General features: G+C 45.0%; 1 protein-coding gene across 4 annotated transcripts in view; it reads left to right on the top strand.

Moving 5' to 3' along the window:
- The window catches only part of LOC130388885 (F-actin-monooxygenase mical2b-like), a 37,923-nt gene that overhangs the window by 12,503 nt on the left and 3,262 nt on the right, over positions 1 to 22,158 (top strand). The window contains exons 4-33 of one of the 4 annotated variants that reach the window (XM_056598456.1): positions 637 to 756; positions 1,022 to 1,123; positions 2,042 to 2,197; positions 2,397 to 2,497; positions 3,683 to 3,940; positions 4,193 to 4,308; positions 4,577 to 4,703; positions 4,966 to 5,056; positions 5,831 to 5,978; positions 7,158 to 7,357; positions 8,085 to 8,179; positions 8,364 to 8,435; positions 8,573 to 8,698; positions 9,384 to 9,542; positions 9,817 to 10,110; positions 10,645 to 10,785; positions 11,483 to 11,974; positions 12,212 to 12,313; positions 12,478 to 12,570; positions 13,565 to 13,751; positions 14,057 to 14,127; positions 14,239 to 14,338; positions 17,712 to 17,834; positions 18,241 to 18,297; positions 19,681 to 19,811; positions 20,066 to 20,287; positions 21,138 to 21,325; positions 21,430 to 21,746; positions 21,840 to 21,913; positions 22,040 to 22,129. In XM_056598456.1, coding sequence (XP_056454431.1) covers positions 637 to 756; positions 1,022 to 1,123; positions 2,042 to 2,197; positions 2,397 to 2,497; positions 3,683 to 3,940; positions 4,193 to 4,308; positions 4,577 to 4,703; positions 4,966 to 5,056; positions 5,831 to 5,978; positions 7,158 to 7,357; positions 8,085 to 8,179; positions 8,364 to 8,435; positions 8,573 to 8,698; positions 9,384 to 9,542; positions 9,817 to 10,110; positions 10,645 to 10,785; positions 11,483 to 11,974; positions 12,212 to 12,313; positions 12,478 to 12,570; positions 13,565 to 13,751; positions 14,057 to 14,127; positions 14,239 to 14,338; positions 17,712 to 17,834; positions 18,241 to 18,297; positions 19,681 to 19,811; positions 20,066 to 20,287; positions 21,138 to 21,325; positions 21,430 to 21,746; positions 21,840 to 21,913; positions 22,040 to 22,129 — 4,553 coding nt within the window. Of the gene's footprint in view, positions 1 to 636; positions 757 to 1,021; positions 1,124 to 2,041; positions 2,198 to 2,396; positions 2,498 to 3,682; positions 3,941 to 4,192; positions 4,309 to 4,576; positions 4,704 to 4,965; positions 5,057 to 5,830; positions 5,979 to 7,157; positions 7,358 to 8,084; positions 8,180 to 8,363; positions 8,436 to 8,572; positions 8,699 to 9,383; positions 9,543 to 9,816; positions 10,111 to 10,644; positions 10,786 to 11,482; positions 11,975 to 12,211; positions 12,314 to 12,477; positions 12,571 to 13,564; positions 13,752 to 14,056; positions 14,128 to 14,238; positions 14,339 to 16,485; positions 17,835 to 18,240; positions 18,298 to 19,680; positions 19,812 to 20,065; positions 20,288 to 21,137; positions 21,326 to 21,429; positions 21,747 to 21,839; positions 21,914 to 22,039; positions 22,130 to 22,158 lie in introns of those variants that run through there. The other 3 variants (XM_056598457.1, XM_056598458.1, XM_056598459.1) reach the window with 3 other exon arrangements.

The following is a 22,158-nucleotide window of genomic DNA, read 5'->3' on the forward strand; positions in this document are numbered from 1 at the left end:
TTGGATTTGCTGCTTAGGTGGGTTGGTAGGGAGACGGATCACATAGTGTTGGTGTTGGCTCTGTGTGTCTGTCAACTGTAAGAGACATTGCTGTTTGTCTCTCTAGAATCTAACTTCCTTGTGGGATGTTTCCACCCCCACTCACCCAGACTGCCCCCCGTCCAGCTTTAGCAACCGTGCCATGTATTAATATCCCCTACAAAGATGCTGACTGAACTATCTCGCCAGCCTCACTTGTTATATCAGCTAAAGGTTCTGTCATGTTCTTTTCGGTTCCATCTGATGGTAGGGGAATGCTACCAGATAAAGACATCCGTCTGTGTGACAGCAGTATGAGTGCACTGTTCAGATATAGAACTCAACTCATTTACAACTCATTTACTTAATCACTGCCAATAATTGGGGAAGTCAGGATCTATTTCACTTTCGCCCCAACTGTTACTTTCTATTTGACGGCCTTGTAAATCCTGGTTCACATATGCATTCCAATGACTATGTAACACACTTAAAATATAAGATGGAAACTGAGAAGAACTGAGAGAAACATTATATTGTTGTGTGATGTAACAATGTTTCCTGGTCAATACTGATGTACTATTTGAGTAAGAAAATGAAAGTTTGTGTGTGTGTGTTCAGGTATCCGCCAGCTCCAGCTGATGCTGATCAAGGTGTGTCTGATCCTGGGGGTGGAGATTCATGTCAACGTAGAGTTTGTTGAACTCCTGGAGCCACGTGAGGACCAGAGCGACAGCGACAGTAAGTATGTGTGTTTGTGTCTGTACTTGGACACAGTCTTCCACAAGCACATCTATGCTAAATATTACTCCTATCTCTACTGTATGGCTAACGATAGAACATAATCGTTATTACCAAAATCATCCCTCTGGTTTTGCCTTCACTCTATTGGGGGACATGAATATTTAGGTATGATGCTGATCTTAAAACAGCTAATCTGAGCGATCAAGTTGTGCTCTGGACTGCTACAGTATTTTTATTTTTTTTCAATGTTTTCTGATTTAAGGTCCTGGGTGGCGAGTTGCGATCCGGCCATCGGACCATCCTGTCACAGAAATAGACTTTGACGTTGTGATCGGAGCTGATGGACGCAAAAATACATTAGATGGTAAGCGGTAGTCTGAGTCAAATGAATCCCGGTGATCGGAAGGCCCACTCCATCTAACCTCGCTGATGGATAGTCCCATTAACTAACCCTGGATAGATAATCCTACTGAAACTACACCTGGTGAGGGATAGTCCACATCAAACGAACCCTGGTGATATAAAGTGGTCAATATTGTATGTGTGGTTTGTTGATTTAATATAGCCTACATTCATCATAAAGTCAGCCGCTGTGAAATTAGGTTCCAACCGGAAATGAGGTTAGGCATGTTGCACTGCTGACCGAGAAAAGCATTTCCTGTTGACATAGTTTCAGATGGAAGATAGTATGTGTTGGTGGTTTAGACCCTTTACATTTCAGCTAGGAGGGAAACGTTTGCGTTTGAGTTTGCATATGCATTTGTTCTGTTAAGGTTTTTAATTTCTTATACCTGTAGCAGTTGCTCCTGCCACCCAGGTGGCTACACATGCCACCAGGTGGCTCTACTGGTCTTGTCAGACACGGGTAGTTGATGTAAGAAACCGGTTTATTGCATTGTTGGGAAAATTTGGCTAGCAAAATGTTGCGAATACAGTACAGACATGTCTACACTGTGCATTGTATGCCCAATGCACCACAGGTGTGCTACCTGACCCAGCCCAAGAGTCTAAACATATCGGATGTCAGAGCCCTCCTTGAGTGTGTGTGTTTATGGCTGGTTTATACTGTATCCGTATATTGCCCAATGCACCACCAATGCACCAAAGGTCTGCAGCCTCATCCTGCCACAGAGTCTAAGCAACATGACTGGGGCCAGGTTAGGGTGCTAAAACAAGCCAACAACCACCAACACTACAATGCCTAATATAACTTACCATGTATCCCACATTTTTACATTTAATGATGGATCACACCTCCTTGTGCCATCCTAACCCCACACAGGTTTCAGTCGGAAGGAGTTTCGTGGGAAGCTGGCCATCGCCATCACGGCCAACTTTGTGAACAGGAACACCACGGCAGAAGCTAGCGTGGAGGAGATCAGTGGGGTGGCCTTCATATTCAACCAGAAGTTCTTCCTTGACCTCAAGGAGGAAACGGGTCAGTTTATAAACCTAAAACTGACATGCATTCATCTGATTAATAGTAATTAATACTATTGGTTTGCACTTATAGCAAACAGCTCTGCAGTTCCTAAGAACAGTATACAAATAGATCGTAGATAATGTTAAAAGGTAACCGGGTCACAGTCGGCCTCTTGAATCAATGTCATGACTCACCTCAATTATTATGATGACAGGGATTGACTTGGAGAATATAGTTTACTACAAAGACAACACCCACTACTTTGTCATGACTGCTAAGAAGCAGAGCCTGCTGGACAAAGGTGTCATCCTAAACGTGAGTTCACTTTCTTTTTCTTTGTGTGCTAATGTAAACTCTCACGAGGGACGTATTGGAGAATCCCAAGTGACATTACGCAGACATCTGCATGTGTGCTATTAAAAGGGAGTGCAAGGGCATTGCATTACATGCTTTGTCAACAAGTGGGGGGATGTGAATTAAATGGTCTGTAATTGTTTGTGCCCACACACGAATCAACCCCCCACTCCTTTCCAACAACACACATGCACACGCACACTATGAGCTGGAGTTGCCAAACCTCAGGGAGCCATGGTCTTTGCAGGGATTAGAGGGGGTAACAAGGTTATTATTATACCATGGGGAAACTGCCTGGATCATATGAAGATGACATCTTAACAGAAGAGGCAGATGCCTCCTCAAGTATTTGCCAAGTTATCAGGTACACACACATATTAATATATAGATATATAGACATAGGTAACAAGGTTATTATTATACCATGGGGAAACTGCCTGGATCATATGAAGATGACATCTTAACAGAAGAGGCAGATGCCTCCTCAAGTATTTGCCAAGTTATCAGGTACACACACATATTAATATATAGATATATAGACATAGATCTATATTTAGATATATAACATGCTATCATGTTCACTGAACTACAGAGGCATTCACATGCTTACGCACACAGAATTTCCACCCGTCCCTCCCTTATACCCTCCTGGAGCCTGCGTCGTGTGTGTGTGTATGCATGCACAGGCCTGACCGCAAGTTCCCACATGGCTCCCACGTTACAAAATAAACATTATCGCCTCACGCGTGTGTGTGTATGCAGGCCGGATGGTGTATAACTGTTATAATTGATTGTAGTTGCCAATATTTTCATTTTCAGATTCATAAACACATTTTCTAGTTCATATTTTATTTCCTAGTTCTTTGAACCCATTTCTAAGTTTAAAGTCAGCTTTATTGTTGATTCCAAAATATGTGCAAGACAAATTGCGTTTGTCTCCGACCCATAGCGCAACATATAGAAAAGGATAAAATAGGTAAAATTAAATAATATAAGTCATATTTACAGATAAATTAATTGAAATTTTGCAAAATAATTCTGAATAGTGATTTGATGTCCAAGACCTTTATCATTAGTTCCCGCAGTACACGTTGACACACCAAACAGGTTGTCCTGAGTCGGCGGTACGATGTGTTCCCCCCGCAGGACCACATGGAGACGGAGCGCCTGCTGCACCGGGACAACATCGACAACGAGGCGCTGCGCTCCTACGCGCGCGAGGCGGCCGACTTCGGCACCAACTACCAGCTGCCGTCGCTGGACTACGCCGTCAACTCCTACGACCAGCCCGACGTCACCATGTTCGACTTCACCTCCATGTACGCCTCGGAGAACGCCGCGCTGCTGCGGGAGAAGCACGGCCGCCAGGTGCTGGTGGCGCTGGTGGGGGACAGCTTGCTGGAGGTACCGTATGTGTGCAGGGTTACGTGTGACGTAAAGGCGATCCGCCCGGCTCAGCGTTTGTGTAATATAAGAGAGTATGTATCTGTCTGAAACATCAGCTCAGTTTGCTCGGAGAAGAACGTGCAGAGGTGAAGCCTTGTTGTTGTCTGTTGTCATTGTCCTGTTTTTCGAGGGGAGCTGTGTTCCCAGCTTTGAGCCCTCCTTCTCTCTGGTGTCTCCCCACTGATATCCCTCTGTGGTGTCTGCCCCCAGCCCTTCTGGCCCATGGGCACCGGCTGTGCCCGGGGCTTCCTGGCTGCCTTCGATACAGCCTGGATGGTCAGGGGCTGGACCCAGGGCCGGAGCCCTCTGGATGTACTGGCTGAGAGGTGTGTTTAGTTGACCCATGGTCTGTGCTACATTCTGCACTTTGCATGGATTTTGGAAGATGGTCATGGATGCTGACAATTGGATGCTCCAATATTAGATTACCGAGCTCTTTTAAATGACCGCTCTTTTTTTTAAATGACCGTTCCTCCCTGTTATTTGTCATCAAGTCAAAGAGCCCTTTTCCTGCCATGTGTTTTTATCATCAAGTCAAAGAGCCCTTTAATGTCAAGATGTCATTGAGCTTTAGATCCTGTTCTCTCTCTCCAGGGAGAGTTTGTATCGGCTGCTGCCTCAGACCACCACTGAAAACATCAACAAACACTTTGAGCAGTACTCCATTGAGCCTAGCACCCGCTACCCCAACCTCAACTCCAGTGTCATACGCCCACATCAGGTCAGGGTGACAGCCAACAGGATATTTAAATAGATAAATATTTAACCCATAACTCTATCCTATCATCTATTCCTGCTCATTTCCTTCACCTCTCTGTTCCGCTTTCTGCCTCTTTAATTTGTATGTGTTTTTAATGTGACTCTGTTCATTTATGTTTTTCTTGTTTGTTTATTGTTCTCTAGGTTCTGTCTTATTATGTAAAGTGTCTTTAAGTATAAAGGAAAGTGCCATGTAAATATATTGCCTTCATGTGTTCTCTTAGGTGCGTCATCTGTTGATGAACGGCCAGGAGCACTCCTATCCGGTAGAGAGGAGAGGACCTTCTCGTAGATCTACCAACTTTTCCAGTACAGGTGAGGCTCTGGCCAAACTAATGATACTTCACCCCGGACCATACTCTGCCTCAACAGGCCTTCTCTTCTAGTATTAGATCTCAAGGGAAGTCAAGTGAGGTTAAATCCAAGACTTTGAATATTCAAATGTAGATTTGAATCCTACTGACATCGTGTCTCCATACTGATAATGTTGCCTAATTTCGTCACAATTGTTTATAGTTTGCGCGTTGACGTTGCTTGTCCTTTTTGTTCAATAATCCACCTGCCTCTGTGTCTTCATGTGTGTCTCAACTCTGAACTCTGAACGTTTCCAATTTATTGGATACACTGTCATTTGAGGATTTATTATAAGGTGGAATATATTCAAAATCTTTAAATAAAATGGGTACCAATCATTATTTTTAGCACTGGGCCCTCTGAAGGTCTTGCAGATTCTATGTGTGTTTGATCACATGTTGCTGTTCATTACAATGCCAGATACATCCAGTATGGCTTACCGTCAGTCAACCAGAAGCTGTTCAGAGTGGGAGGGATTTGTTGTAGTGTCACAAAAGTAGTATGGAATGTGGTCATCTTGAGAGGAAAATGTTTGCATGTCTGTCATAAGGTCCTAACTGGTCTGTACGTTTTACATCTTATGGTAAATAAGAGAGACACTTCTGACAAACTATAATTTCCTGTAACACTACACGAAATAGAGTCTGCAGAATTCAAAGGACTTTATATCTCTCACTCTCTCACTCACTCACTCACTCACTCACTCGTCTATCTGCCTCTGCCCCCCTCTGTCAGAGGCGGTGGTGCATCAGAGTGAGCTGCTGACCTGGTGCCAGAAGCAGACGCAGGACTACAGGGGAGTGGAGGTCACCGACCTGGGCTCCTCCTGGAGGGACGGCCTGGCCCTCTGCGCACTCATACACCACCAGAGACCTGACCTCATGTAAGCACGCACGCACGCACGCATGCGAGCACACAGTGGGAGGGAATGTTATAAGCTTGCGGATTATTGGATGCCTCACATTCAAGTCACTCCCAGTCCCTTTCCTCATCAGTATGTAAGCGCAATGCGATGAGTATGACCCCTTTAATATGGCAGCATTTCAATTGGTCCATCAATGTCAGCACCTGTTGCACCACTAAAGGTTTCACCACAGGGCAACCTTGAAGCTGTCTCTTGTTTAGTCCTTTATTCAAATTTTACTCAGAAAGAAGGGAAAATGTGAAGACTTTACAGAATTTTGCAGCAATGCAAAGCAACTCATAAAGTGACTGCTTGAGCCGGAAATACACATCCTTGTATGAAAAATGAGACAATATTTCCTTGTTTGCTATTGTCTAGTTCTATGGAAACTTGTTTCACCTGTCAGACAGGGCTGTTTATCACCCTTTTATCAAGTGTATAGATCAATACAAAGCATTTAAATCTGACCTCAACTCAGAAGTCGATTTTCAGACTATATTGATCTTTATTTAATAAGCTTTAAGTATCATCAATTATAATTTCAATTATAAGGGACAAATGCTGCCTAATGGTGTGATCCAGATGCCTCGGACACCAGCCTTCCGAGTTGCAGTAGTGACGTAATTTCCGGTCCTGGAGCACTTATAGCGTTCCCGTTCGTCTTTTTGATTGTGCATTGAAATTGGCTAGTCTTTGTTTATTGTTCGCTACATAAGACTTTTTAGCAAACCAACTCGAAAACAAAATTTACATTGTATTGCACAAACAGCAAGACCGTGCAATGCATAACGACATTAAACTGACCAACCGGCGCTGCCATTTTTGTTGAGAGCGTCATCACTGAACTCGGTATACTCTCAGAATTCCGAGGTAGGTCAACCAAAAGGGGGCGTGCCAACGTGAAATGTCGCAAGAAAAGCTTGGAGATTTCCCCACTTGTAACTCGGAAGGCGGGTGTCAGATGCATCTGGATCGCACTGTAATCTCAGTCACACACTCCCTATTTCAACAGAACCACCCAAACTTTGTTGGGGTGTTCATCTTGTTTACTCTTTTTGTTTTTAGAAACTCTTCCTCTATCCTCCCCTCTTGTCCTCCTTCCATCCCGCCCTGGCCCCAGCGTTCATCTTGAGGCTCCTCTTCCTCTCCCCCCCTCAGAGACTTCGAGTCCCTGGCCGCAGAGGACTCTGCGTCCAACAACCAGCTGGCCTTTGACCTGGCGGAACGGGAGTTTGGCATCCAGCCCGTGACCACGGGGAAGGAGCTGGCCCTGGAGCAGCAGCCGGACCAGCTCCTCCTGGTGCTCTATCTCTCCAAGTTCTACGAAGCCTTCAGGAGACTGCCTGGGGGCCACGGCGGTGAGGCCCTCTGTTCCTGTTTCCTAGTCCCACTCGAGGTCTTCCTGGAGACATGGTTAACCTGGCTCTGGCTGTGGAATTCCGTATCGGGAATTCAGAACGTCGTCAACACCGCGTCACATGAACTTCAAAGAAACATTTTGTTAATTTGGCTTGAATCTTACAAATGCAGAACAACAAAGGATCAAATGATCGTATGATCCCTGGGAGAATGACCTTAAAGCCATTGTTCATATGAGTTGGCAAATCTTAATCTTTTCTTTCTCAGTGATGCCTACGTGCCCAAACCAATGCCAGTCAAGCCATTGGAACATTTGTTCCGGTAGAGTTGCAGTTCAGAGTAGAGTTGCATGTTGCACAAGTCCTTCAAAACATTCAGGTTAGCCTCTGCTGCCAGAGCCGTGAGTGGTATGTGTGCCTGGTTGAGTGGCACACTCAACTGTGTGACGCTGTTGGCCGCCAGCCCTCGTAATAGTTTTAAGAGGGTCCAATCACAGCCCTGCAACAGTACTTGCTTGTTCATATTTCATCCTATAATGAGTCCACTATGGAGCTTAGAATTTACCTTGAAACTGTGCGAGAACGCTCCGGTGTATATAGCCTTAGGGGGCTTGAATCACAGTGTTTCTTTTTGGGATAAAATGGCATAATGAACAAATCATTCCAGTGGTATCAGGCAGAGTGAGTGATGTTTTCATAATTTTGACAACAATTCTTGTCTCACCAGACTCAAATGAACCAGATGAGAATAATGAGAAGTCTTCAGGCAAAACAAACCACACCCTCCTGAACCAACCTCACCATAGAAAGAGAATCCCTAAGGTAAAATACACTGTCATATACTAACCTGTTTTCAGCTCCTCTTTATGTCAAGCACACACTTTAAAACAGAAAAGTAGTGATATTATTAATCAGTCAGTCACAAAAGCTCTGAGCCAAAATCCAGAAATAAACTTGTGGAAAGCTATGTTGATCTGATACCTTATGATATCCCACCTTCATGCAGAATGACAAAAAGCTGGAAGACAATGATTCTACCAACAAGAAAAGACGGAAAGGAACTCATTACCTTGCTGAGGTGTGTTTCATGAAATATTTGGAGGATATATCACTTAAATCATAAATAACATGAGTGTAGAAATCCAACATTGAATATGTTCCACCTCTGTCCCTTCTCACTCACCTCTCTTGCCCGGTCTCCTTGCCACCCAACAGTTGTCCTGTCAAAGTGCTCCCCTTGCTGGTACCGACGGAGAACTGCAGGAAAACAAGGACCGCTCAATGGCAAGCCTCCTGGCCAAGTTTGAGGAGAACTCCTCGTCCACAAGGCTCCACAACAAGGTGAGAGGTTGAAAGGTACACGCTTGTTGGGGTATTCAGGCAGACGGTCTGTCTGTCTGTCTGTCTGTCTGTCTGTCTGTCTGTCTGTCTGTCTGTCTGTCTGTCTGTCTGTCTGTCTGTCCTGCAGATCAAATTGAGTAAAGCAAGTGATCATGAATGACAATGGAACGTTTAAGGAGCTTGCCATGTTGGCACCTTCATAATCTTTGAAAGGTATTTTGATGACAGGATTCCTTACTTTTTTGTTTGCCATCCTACTTAGTCAAGTGTTCTTGTAGCTGAAGGGGTATCCATGTTGGAGTCTTGGCAGAGGAGAACAACAGATTTGTGGGCGTTTTGGTGTTCAGCTGGCTGGATCCCCAGCCTTTGTCTGTTTGGGTTTTGTTGCTGAGCTGCTGAGTGGGCGTCGGACTATAATTAGTGGTTTCTTGTCCTTATGTAAACCAGATGAAGAACAGGATGCAGGAGAGCTTGCTGTTGACAAAATGTTGCCAGTACAACACCATTTCTTTGATTACATTTGATTTTTTTAGGTACTTTATGTACTACATTAGGACTGCATGGAGGAGCTTTCCTCATGACGCGTCCGTGTTCGCCCACTTCGTTCCCTGTTGTTTTCATACTGGGTCGTTTCGCCTTCCCTTCTTACCCTCCTGTCCCTTCATTCTCTGTGCATCACCCTTAGTCTGACGGTGAGGCTTCAGATCCCTTCCTTTCCCCTCCACCGTCTCCTATTTCCAGCCCTTCTTTACCCCCTGAGCTGGAGGAGGGGGACAACCCTCGCTTTGCAAAGCCAAAGCTGCTTACCCCTTCTCCTCCTCCTCCCCCACGCCCCAAGTGGCAGGTAAAATCTGTGTGTGTGTGTGTGTGTGTGTGTGTGTGTGTGTGTGTGTGTGTGTGTGTGTGTGTGTGTGTGTGTGTGTGTGTGTGTGTGTGTGTGTGTGTGTGTGTGTGTGTGTGTGTGTGTGTGTGTGTGTGTGTGTGTGTGTGTGTGTGTGTGTGTGATTTTAACTTAACTAGTCTTAATTTTCCTTTTATTTGTTTTCTTACTATTTTTTCTTTTTATCTCTGATTTCCTCTTATTTTCCTCTCCCCCTTCTCCTACTCTCTATTCTCAGCCCTCCATTTACCTTCGCTTGCTGGAGGATCCCAATGCCGTGGCCCGGCCAACCAGCCCTGTGTATTCCCCTGAGACCCCTCCTACTCAGAACGGTTTCGACCAATCTCCTTTTCTCTCGTGGTCTAAGAGCCCCACAAGCCCATCTAGATCGCCGAGCCCAAAGGCGTATGGCGTTAAACACTACTCCGAGCGTAGGCCTGCTGCCCCCTCCACCAGTCACTTCTCTAACACCGTTCCTTCTAGACCAGGAGACGATCATCAGGCTGAAGAGCACGACGAAACACATAGCCAGGTGAACTGCAGGCCTCGCTCGCTGTCTCTCTGTCCTAATCTTATTCTGTCCCTCCCTCTAATTCTATATTTTGACATTCAAGTTCTCTTCTATCACAGGTTTAAGTATGATGACTAAAAATGCATGCAGAGAACTGTGACATTCAAAGGTTGCTGGCCATTCTATGACCTTCACTTTGTCCTAGAAGCTCTTCTTCATCGTTCAGTTAGCTGGCACACTGCCCTACTTGAATAACCACTTCCGTTTCCCCAAAGGTCGTCATGACACATTCAATACCCTTTCTTTTTGCCCAATTTTGCTCATATTGTCGCATACATGTACACTTTAGAAATCCTACATCGAGAAGTAGATAGAGAACTGGGTAGAGATGGAAAACATACAAACAGTTCTGCTGGAATTCCCTCGATGCCCTCATCTCCGTTTGATTCAATCACAATGTGAAGACGTTGTCATGTTATTTTGCAAGAAACCACCATTAGCGTGGTGAGGGAGTCATGGCTCCGTGGAGTTGAGCGCCTCTGGCCCTGTGTGCAGGGCAAGGTGTCCACCCGGGAGTTCACCAGGAGGAGCATTAAGGAGAGGGCTGGCATCCTCTGCTCCATGTTCCCTGGCTCCAGCACACAGCCCGCCTCTTCTTCATCTCCCCCTTCTCCTCCTCCGCGTCCTTCTCCGGAGGTCTTTCAGTGATCCGACAGCGATGCCATGCTTTCATCTCTTAACATGATAGGAGATCTGATCTGCTTGTGTGCCTGCAGTGTTATTCTTGATCATGGTCTATATCACTAACCTTGGAGTCCTAGAGTTTTAAACTATCTCCTCTTATATTATCACTCAACCGATAGATTTGCCTTATGTAAGAGCTTGCTGGTTTTGGTTTTGTGTTTGTTGCTTGTTATCTCCTTTTGAGCCGTGTGGGTTTGGACTAAAATGCTTCTGTGTGGGCAGAATAACCAGACTCAGCACTTTTGTAAAGAGCTTCCAAGAACCTTTTGTTGAGCATGATCTAAAAGGACATCTAACTCCTTGTCATGCTTTCTGGTTGTATGCCTGTTGAGCAGTGCACTTTTGCTTGATGGACTGGCTGTCTGTGATCTGGAGACTCGTATACAAGGCTCATGGAAAAGAAATGATCATCTAAATTAGTAATTTAAACTCCCACCCAACAACCAGGGAGGCACTAACTATTGCGAATGATTTGATTATATTTTTTCCGAATGGAAAACAAAGTATTGACTGCCAATTTTGTCTTGCTGATGCATGCTGGGACTGTGTGAAACCAACTTTGGATGCTCTCCACAGAATGACTTCTCTCCTCTTCCCTCATTTCGCCTTTGCTCCCTACACTGTTTCACTCTCTCCTCCTCCTCTATAGACAGAACTACGTACATCCTCCTCCTCCTCATCTTCCTCTTCAAACGCATCTAAGAGCCTTCCACTCCAGCGTGCAATCCACAGCCCCATACCTCACCCCTCCATCTCGGGCGTCTCCTCCACCCCTCTTCTCCCCTCCCACATCTCTCACCCTCCACGGGGGCCAGAAGAGAAGCCTGACACATCTCTCCCTGCACGGCCCAATGAATCTAAACACAAACACAACCCTGAGAAGGGTCACTCTTCTGATACGCACCGTGACAATGGACACCGGGGTACCCCTTCTCCCCCAGCGGGTTCTGGGGTTCAACGAGTGTGTCAGACGGTAGCCGCTCTGTCTCACACCAATGACGTGTGTGCGGCCGCTCAGACAATGCCTGCCGCCACCACTGACGGCTTTAAAGTCAATGTGGAGCGCGGGGAGGAGAGTTTCAGTGGAGGATCTCTAGGGATGCTTAACGGATGCAAATTGACCGAAAGTGTCAAAGAGAAGGTAAAGAAATGCATGTGTTCTGCATATCGGAACCTAAGGCAGATGTATGGAGGCTGCTCTCCCTTTTGATATAAGCTTATCTGTAAATGTTTTTACACTTAATTAAAGCAAACCTAGTTATTGTACAATAATGATCCTAGTTGATTTGAAAATCTTGAAGATCTGAGAAGCTTATGGTTAGGTTGAGGCTTCTGAGGGGTGGTCACTCAAAGCCCCTCACTGTGATGTCTGTTTTAGTCCGTGGGGAGTGGGGCCCTTTTCAACTCGAGAAGAATCACTCGAATGCCTGTAGCGCGCTCGGACAGCTGTCCCGCAGGCCCGCAGAAGTACAGTAAAGAGGTACTTTCTCCAATACCTCAGTTTAGAACCGCCGTTTCCTTTTGTCTTTTCCCCCCTTTGTTCCTAACTCTTACTGTTCTCTGTTTCCCTCTATTCCTTCTTATTCTTCGTATGTACGTTGTATTTCCTGTTTTCCCCCTACCTCCGTCTGGTGTGAACACCAGCGTACTGTTGGCAAGGTGTCTTCTGCCATTGACGCCAAGGCTCAAAAACTGGCGATCCTCTATGAGACAATCAACAGGCCCAATGCCACGCCGGTAAGCTGCATGTGCTTGCTTGCAGACTTGTAATTGAGCTGTGTAACCAAATTATTTATATATTTGTACTGAAGAAGGGCATGATTTAATTTTACCCCAGGTTCTTACGTATTAAAGGTGGAAAAGGACCCCACTTTCCCTTCATCCGTTATGTGCCTTTCTAAAGTTTGATCACCCAAAATTAGCGAGGACCCTTTGAGTGTTTGAGTGCCCTGTCCGGATGGAGGTTGTACAATAATGAGTGGAGCTTCTACTCAGTGTTAGGATTAAATATGGCGTACCTTGATGACTGGCAACCACATAAGTTTGAGCCATGTTCAGATGTAATGTCTGCCCTTCCAGGGGCCAGGGTCTTTGTGCTGGCGGGTCCTAAGGCATTAGGAGTCAATAGGATCTGCGTTGTCTCTATCTGTGGAGGCCAAAGCAAATGGACCAAGACTTGAGTGTGTTTGGAGCTCTATGTCACATCTAGGAGATTTGCTTCTATAATGGCCTTATATAACGCCCATCCCTGCTTCTCTGCAGGGAGACTGATGAAAATCTGTAAGGCAGAAAATAGGCAATCTGCTGAGTTAAATTTGTATAATATGCAGTGACTCTAAAGCAGATGAGGCTAAACGTATTGGCACATTGCAATTACTCATTATCTAGTTGAGCTAGCTGTAGTCTGGCATTGAAACTTGGCTGTGATTTCTGGGTAGTATCCACTGTGGGAGGTGGGTAGTATCCACTGTGGGAGCTGGGTAGTATCCACTGTGGGAGCTGGGTAGTATCCCCTGTGGGAGATGGGTAGTATCCCCTGTGAGGTAGGTAGTATCCACTGTGAGGTGGGTTGTATCCACTGTGGGAGGTTGTGAACGGTGAACTTTGGGGTTTATCCATCAGTGGGTGCTGTCATCGCGGCTAACCTTGCGCCCTCGGCCTGCTCTGGTTCCTTCTCGACGTCTAAAGCCTCTCTCTGCCTCTTCTCCCCCCCCCCCCATCCCCGGTTCAGGGCTCAGTGAGGAAGGCCACGGCCCCGGGCCTGGGCGGCAGCGACACCTGCCACTTCTGCCTGAAGCGCGTGTACATCATGGAGCGGTTGAGCGCAGAGGGCCACTTCTTCCACAGGGAGTGCTTCCGCTGCGCCGCGTGCGGCTGCACCCTGCGCCTCGGCACCCACTCCTTCGACTCGCAGCAGGGTGCGTCACGGTCGGGTCACATGGGGCTGTTTGTACCGGAGGTTTCCTAATATTTCGGGCGAGGATGTGTCCTCCTTAAAGCCTGAGTTAGAATGCTTTTATTCTATTTTGCACGTAAGAAATTACATGAATCATGTTTTTATAATCCGTATAGATTTCTTTGCCTCTATATGGTCCTTGGTTTTATGATGCATTTTTTGTTCTTTGCCATTTGTATGTTTTTGTGACCATTCCGTTTTTTTGATTTGAAATGGTATAGGTGCATTATGTACTTGTTTTAAGCGATAATGTGCATGCTATTGCAGGGAGTTTCTACTGTAAAAACCACGTGAAGCAGCGATTAGGCACTAAACCGGACGCATTTAAGAAGAAAATGGTAAGTCATGCTACAATGCATTTTGAGACAACTGAATCCTTGTCCGATCCTTCACTCATTCAATCTATTCTTAACATCTGCTTCAACCTTCTTTGTCGTGTCCCATTTCAGAGTGACCACAACGGCGTTGGGACATCTAGCTCGTCATCGTTGTCGTCATCTAGGGCCACCAATGGGCTCCCGGCGGCGGGCCCCCACGCCCCGACATCAGGTACCCTGGGTTCCTGGCTAAGGCGCGGCCAGAGCTGGCCGTGGCTCGCTGGCCGTGCCGTCTGTGTGTTGCCCGGGCAGGTAATGGGGCATGTGTGTGAGACTGCGAGCGCCGTGCGGGCCCATCTGAGCAGCCGCTCAGAGGACTATGTGTTCCTGTGCGAGCTGCTGAGCCTGGGCCTTGGTCTGGTCTGCTCCATGCACCAGGTGCTAGGGCAGATGTACCAGGAGGCCCAGACGCAGCGGCCATAGACAGCATCTGCTGCCAGGCCTCACGCAGCCTTCAGTCTGGCCTTCTTAGGTCTCAGGCTGGCCTAAAAGAGGAAGGCAGTGGGGTCAAGTTCACAGAACAATTGCCAGAAAGGAGTGTGCAACTCTACTTATTATAGTGGCTGTAGGTAAGATTCACGAGTTGTAATGGGAGAGCAGAACAGGGTAGACGTATCATCCAAATAAATGTCCTCTCCCTATATGCTTCTGCCCTCATTCACTACTTTTCTCCGCCATTGAGAAGTGTTGCATTTCAACTGCTGATCGACAGGCGAGATGGTTCCCAAACCAATCAAAAATAAATCTAAATTGGCTCATATAGAGGCGCAGTCGACTTTTAACCTATATTCTCACAGTGTATTTCACTCACCAATAGCTGGTGTTTGTATATACTCTGTCTAATTACACTCAAATAATAGCTCGTAAATCCTACCTACAGAACCTGTTTTAATAGCATGTACACCAGACTGATGTGACGCTAAATTGTGTGTGCTGCATACTAGGCGGAACATGAAAAGGCGTTTGTATCCCTTTATTTAGGCTTTATGCACCTATCCAGTGTGTCTTTATTATGTATATTGAAGTAGGCTCAAGGCCTTGTCTAAATACTGGAGTATTATACTATACTTTGTTTATTCTTTAAGTGCTACCAGAGGAAATCCACATTCTCTATCAGCCAATCTAGAATGAAGTCAGATTAGTGTCAATAATCAAAAGTGCCCACAATATTTACAAGTCAATTTCATGGCTTACACAAACATATAATTAGGCAAAAAAACAAAACCCTTTTTTTGCTCTAATTTACAGATTTACAGAAGTACAAATCTCAGCACACTCAATATGCTGTATACACCAATCACAACAATTTCAATTTATGTAAAAAGTTAAACGCATGTTTTTTTTGCATTTGTGATCGTTGAGTATTTGGTACAGCTGCTACACAAAGTGAATCTTTCTGAGCTATGAAACAATATGCTGCTACATAACTTGAGTGGTTATGCAAGCTATTCTTATTGCCTGCTCTGCATCTAGACTTACCAGGTACCTGTTTATGTTGCAACAGAGATGCGCAATGGAAATGCCAAATCAGTATTTTATTGGTGCTTTTTTTTATCATTATTAAGACAATGGTTTGCTTAATAATTGTATATTTGTTGGATAGGCAATGATACCAATTATTTTTTTTGTCGATGTCGTATTTAAATTGTCACATTGTGTTGTAACTTAAATGTACTACAGCTTTATCGTTTTTTTTTTTTAATGAAGTACAGCGAGTTAATGCTAATTTGCCCCTTTATCTTTGCCATTCCATTCCATTTTTTCTATTTCCATTCCTCTATAGACTTTTCCATGTTTACTCTTAATCACTCCATTCCATTCAGTCTTTTTCAAGTTTCCAATGCTGCATCCTCTGATTGGCTGATTCACGGCAACAGGGAAGTTGATGTTTGGCCTGCTATGGTCACTTAGCTCTCTGTGATTCTTTTTGGCTGCCTGCCGGCCTCCATAGTTCTACCACCTCCCCCAGACAAAAAAAATCTCAAACTGCATGGGTCCAAGTGCTGGCATGACGTGTGTGTTATCCTATAGACCTGGGGTCTCGTGTCCCAGAATAATTTGGATTTGCATTCAGTTAGGAGTTGCAAGTTGATCGTTCTTAAGCTATCTGCTCTCCATCTTACAGTCGCGTTGTGCCGTGGTCTAACTCCTGTCTGCCTAACACACAATTCAGATCCAATCGACTGGATACCCGTTTATGAGCGATGATTAACCCCTCTGCTCTGCGTTCCTCACAAACCCTCCTGACAGTCTGGTATGTCTCCACGTTCTGTGTGGTCTCTGTCTGTGGTTTGCGTCTGTGGTTCCTTCCCTTTCCAGAAGGAGGCCCCGCCCCCACACAGCCCCTCTCCAGGTCCCTCTCATGCACTTCGTACTAGGCGGTACAGCGCCGCAGCATTTCGCTTAGCTGTACGCTACTTAACTGTTATATATATTTTCTATATATTATATTTATAGCTGTGTCTATAATAGCTTAATCCTTAAAACTTTCCCTGCCACCCTTGTAATTTTATGTTGCACGGTTCAGAAACTGTTCAGTTCCTCCATTTATTTATTGACGTTGTACTTTTGGAAAGAATAAAACATTGAATTAATTGAATGACCTGCTTCTTCCTTTGTTACAAATTACGCATATTGGTAAAGAAACCATCAAGAGGCAATGGTTTAAAAGGTCAGAATTTAGAAGTAGCCAGTTAGAACTTCCCATCTCTACCAGAGAAATCGGATGCACTTTAACTTTCAACAACATGGCTTTTAACCAACCACCACGTCCAAAGGCTTAAGAAACGTTCACACTTCTTTATTTTTAAAAAATGATTGCCTGCTTCTGACTCATAACTTAAGTTCGCAGATTCTGTCTTGAGTGGTACAGCTTAGCTGGCTCGCCCGATTGTGTCAGACTGTCTTAACGTTTACGGACGTCTCTATTAAAAACGTCCAAGCAAATGCAAAAGCTCAACTCAATTCACACTTCTCAATCAAAAACTTAATTTCTGGATTTGAACACATGCTGATTTCTGCTGTCCAGTGGGCTTTTCCTGTTGTCTTTCTCTTGTTCTCTTCTCGTACTTACTCTCAATGGGTCCTTCACCATCAATTTTAGAACTGCCTTTCTGTTGTATTCAACATTTTCTGAGTATTTGTTATGGCTGACTCAGCCCTCCACAGGGAGTATTTTTTCACCATTTATTTTTTTCTGTTTTTTGCTTTCTTGTTATCAATCATACTTGATAACTTCCGGAAATGTCTTTAAATTGTTGACGTTGACTGACTGTGAGTATTGAATGCATGATACCTTATGGATGGCCATGCATAACTACTGTTGATTGCACATCTCCTCTTGTTGCATTTCAATCAACAGACTAGATAAGGAATAGATTCATGTTACACAGGGAGAGAGAGTAAATGCAGTGTTGAGGGTATTTATTTGTATTGAGCTGTTCAAGAAGCACAGTATTGGTGTGGTGCTGAAATGGTGTTATCCAGTTGTATGTGTGTATGTGTTACCTGTGACTCACCATTAGACCCATCGTCTTTACTTTCAGGTGGGCATGCAGGGTTATTTGTGGTTTCAGGGCAGGGTGCCCAGAAAGGCCTTCCAGGGACTTGCCCGGTAGCAGGCATGGTGGAGGAGGTGCTGGAAGCTACGGAGGCCTCAGCTGATAAAGGTATCTGAGTCGTCTGCCTCTCCCTCCTGGTTGTTTAACTAAGATCCAGCGTTTATTTAGTGTGTATATACTGTATAACATCACATTGATATAAAGTAACCAACTTAAACTATCTAACAATCTTCAAAATCCCAGAATATTTATTTTGGCATCCCAGCAAAATGAAGGTACATATTCACAAACACAGAAATATTCCCATATACATACGTACACACATACAGCTCTGTATTAGACACCAGCAACCTGTCTGGCTGTTGGTCTACCTCTGCAGCTGAACCGAGATGCTTTGCGTTCCTGGGAGATGCTACATAAAAACGTGTGATAATGCTACAATCTTAACTGACTTGATGACACATTAGTTCTACTTTCCCTTTTGTTTCTGTGTCCCCCGACCCCCACCTGTCAGACTCCGACCCCCCCTGCCCAGACAAAAGCAGCCGATGGAAGAGGAAGATCCGAGCAGGTGAAAACAGCCTCCTCATGTGCTGGGCTGTTGCACATAACCTACCTATCCTACCTCCGTCTCTACGCTATAGATAGATATCCTACCTCCGTCTCTACGCTATAGATAGATATCCTACCTCTGTCTCTGTACACTATAGATAGATATCCTACCTCTGTCTCCAATCCCTGTGTGCATGCTTGTGCACTGGCTTCTCGAGAACCAACTTGCCTATAAAGCGTGCTCTGGTTAGTGAACGACTCACTAACCATTCGATAGACAGTTCAGTAATCATCCCCAGATCACGTTCTATAGTCTATATAGAAACGCCAACGCACAAGCAGGCACAGGGTTTGGAGACCAGTAGGATGTCTGTGCTTGTGTAATGTACATTAGAAACTTGGGTCGTCCTATCATCTTATTATTTACTTTGCAACCGCTATAACTAGTCAGTCGTTTATAACTAGAAGGAGTAAAAATATTATTAATTTATTGATGACTATGAAGACATAGGGTTAATTCCCATAGCTTGATAATGGCTAAAAATGACAAATCACAATTTGTCAAAATAACTTAATGTAGCATCTTATAGAGATTTATTCCAAGAAGAGCAGAACGGAGTGTGGGTAGGAGTAGGGAAGCAGGGGGGGCCGCACTGTTGCACTGCAACGTGTCCGACACTAGGGGTTAGCAGAGTACTTTCACGTTAAATCCCTTCTCATGCAAAAAATGAGAAAATCTTGAAAGCTTTATCTTCAATATCAACATGTTGCACAGAAGTATACACTTACTTACTTTCTTTTTTACCAAAGCACCCGCTGGTTGTGTTGGTTCTCTTACAAAATGTTACGCAAGTTTGTTCCAAATTTTAAACCATACTATTAGATTTGTTAACCTAGAGAAAAAATACATAGTCCAGTATGTTACCCTAGATGTAATGTTATCAAAAACCACTACAATGTATCTGTGTAAAACTCATTTTCGCCTTTATCATTATTTAATCGTTCTAAGTAATGGTGCAACAAGTATCTGGGGAGAAGGTTATCCTTAATAGCCTCAACAGATAAACAGTCAATACATCACCATAACTAGTATTACCATTACTAGCATCATCATTACTATTAGCATTTTAATAGCAATCACCGCTGTTGCTACAATTGTGTTCCAAAGAAGGTTGAATTGTCTTGTGTGCATATGCGCTTTTTTTCAAAGGGTTCCATGGAGTCATCTTAGATGGCTACATAACTATAACGGCTATTGTTGGGTCGGTCAGAAAATAGGTCAGAAACCAGATACGTTAACAGATACGTTTTTCTATTTACTTTGCAAAACCAGATGCAATGCATTCTGGGACAAAGTCCTTTTCATGCAGCGTTTGTTTTCCCTCCCCTCATGTCCCTGCAGCCTTCCCACTGCTCTTTGTTAAGAGGAGCTCCTCCGAGGCCAAGGCTAGGCCAGCAGAGTCTGCCGTGCGGAGGCAGTCAATCCGCGAGGAGGACAGCAAAGACGGCCAACTCTTGGGGGGAAAGCCAAGTGTACGTGTATGGCCACAGACAGTCCATATGTCCTATGTGTTGTGTACACTGGACAACACACAAATTCAGCACATAAACCATGATAATAATTAAATGCATAGTTTTTCCAGCAGCAAAAACAGATCAGAGTCCACATCAATGTTTTTAAGAAATAGGTATGAAAGAAATGGGTGCAATGTGTGTACATTCCAGTTTGTCTTGGAAGGTCTTTATTTTTTGGAAAGACCTAAAACTGGAAGCCCTCTGGTTCTTAGGCTCCGAGTGGGAACAGTGGTGGGGTTGGTGGTGGTGATGTCAGTAAGGCACTGGCAGAGAAGAGGCCGGTGAGCAGTGACAGACGTGAAGAAGAGACAGCACCAGTCCCGTCCTCCAGCCCCAAGAAGCGTCTGATGATGACGGCGTTCGAGAAACAGAAACTACTAGACTGGGACCTGCCGCTCACGCCCGACATGCCCACGCCACGCCTTGAAGACCAGGTAGGATACGCTGCCCTTCAGGACTGAGCTCGTATCCATTGGTGACCTTAGATTTATGCCTTTTATCCAAAGCGACTTATAAGTCGACCAAAAGTAAGTAGGTCTCATAAACCTTTTCTAACGCTGTGACCACAAGGGGGCGATATAACTTGAGTTCAAACCCAAAAGGCCACACCCCCAACTTGGTATCTGGGCCTTAATTGACAAGCTGATTTATATTTGTTCTCCTGTCAGTATTATTATGGGACTACGTAGACACTTGAATCAAAATTGACTTGAGATTTGACAAGCTGAATCCATTATGTGTCCAAAAGGACATTTTTTCTGAACCTTGAACGTTTTCGAAAACCTTGAAAAAAAGGCTAGCATCAGAATGTGAGCACGGGCATGACATTTTGCGCACACCACAGGTTGGCTCATGCAAACACACACAATTTCTTCAGAAAATGCACATGTCGCAACTTGAATTATTATTATACATTGGTGTATTTGATGTTAAACGAGTAGTAGATATCACAAAGCTCAAGCTCAAAAAAGTGTGTTCTATTTTAAGTTATTAACTTAGTTATGTGGGACCTGACCATCTTGAAACACACACGTTGGTCCTCAAAATACGTGGTTGACCAGGGGGTTGAGCCCCCATGTTCTAGACTAATAGGGGTTGATAATCACAAATCAGCAGAATGTCACAGCTCAGCTTGTGAGATGTTCAAGGAAGAGGGTGTTCTTCAGAGGTGCCCTTGACTTTCAACGATGCAGTTTGTGCTCTACTCCAAAACATGAATCAATATCAATATAGGACAAAGTAACAAAGACATTTTCCTCTATCTGTGTCTTTGACCTGCCTCAGGTACCACCTATGAGCAGGTCAAAGCCTGACCAGTCTCAGACAGATGTAGGCCGGGTAGAGGATCCCATCTCAGACCAAACCCCCGCCTCGGCCCTCTCCACCTTCCAGCTCTTCACTAACTCCCTCCGGAAGTCCTTCAGTGGGAACAGGACATCCAGCAGCTTCAATGCTGCCGCCTCCGTCATCATGTCAGTACCAAGACTTTTCCACACATGTGTTCTTCTCTAAATCTAAAAGGAACTTAATCTTATTAAATTATAATCATGCATCTGTTTGATTCCATTCTATCCAGCCCCACCAGCAGCAAACCCGAGGGCCCCCATAAGCCAAAGGTCCCCTCCAACAGCCTCTTTGGCCTTGGTTCTGGCCAGCCCCAGCCCGAGTCTGGGAAGGATCTCCCGGCCGTGATGCGGGGGCTTTCCCTGGCGGGCCAGCAGGGCTCTGCTGAGGGTGCGTTCTCAGACGACATGGCCACGCTGCCGCCCCCCAGGAAGCTCAACTTCTTTTCCTCGCTGCGCCTCCGGAAGAGGGATGCATCCCAGAGCGAGAGCGTGGAGGTGGACGGGCAGGACAAGGTCAGGGCCATCCTCGCCAACCTCCGTAACAAAGGTCAGTGCTGGGGTGTTAGTAGATAGACAGTGGTGTACCTTATTGTTGATTTGTTCAATTAACTGTATCATATCATTTTGTCCTTTTGTCTAGCTTCTAGCGAACAGCACCTGGACGAGTCCCTCTCCAGCGACGATGAGGAGCCCTACCAATCAGCCAATCAGAAGGTAAGGGGCAGAACTGCAACAGAAGTGTTCGGAATATATGTACACACAGACAGACAGACAGACAAGGGTGTGTAGTTAAATTCTCTCTGTCTCACTCACCAACTCACTCTTTCGTCCCTGTCTCAGGTGAGTTTGGAGAGACAGAGGAAGCAGCAGGAGAAGACTGTGGCCCAGCATGCCAAAAGAGAGCAGCTGAAGAGACTTCACAGAGCTCAGGTACGGTAACATAGCATCCATTACAAGAG

This window comes from Gadus chalcogrammus, chromosome 9, assembly GCF_026213295.1.
Source record: "Gadus chalcogrammus isolate NIFS_2021 chromosome 9, NIFS_Gcha_1.0, whole genome shotgun sequence".
In the NCBI taxonomy this organism is placed as follows: domain Eukaryota; kingdom Metazoa; phylum Chordata; class Actinopteri; order Gadiformes; family Gadidae; genus Gadus; species Gadus chalcogrammus.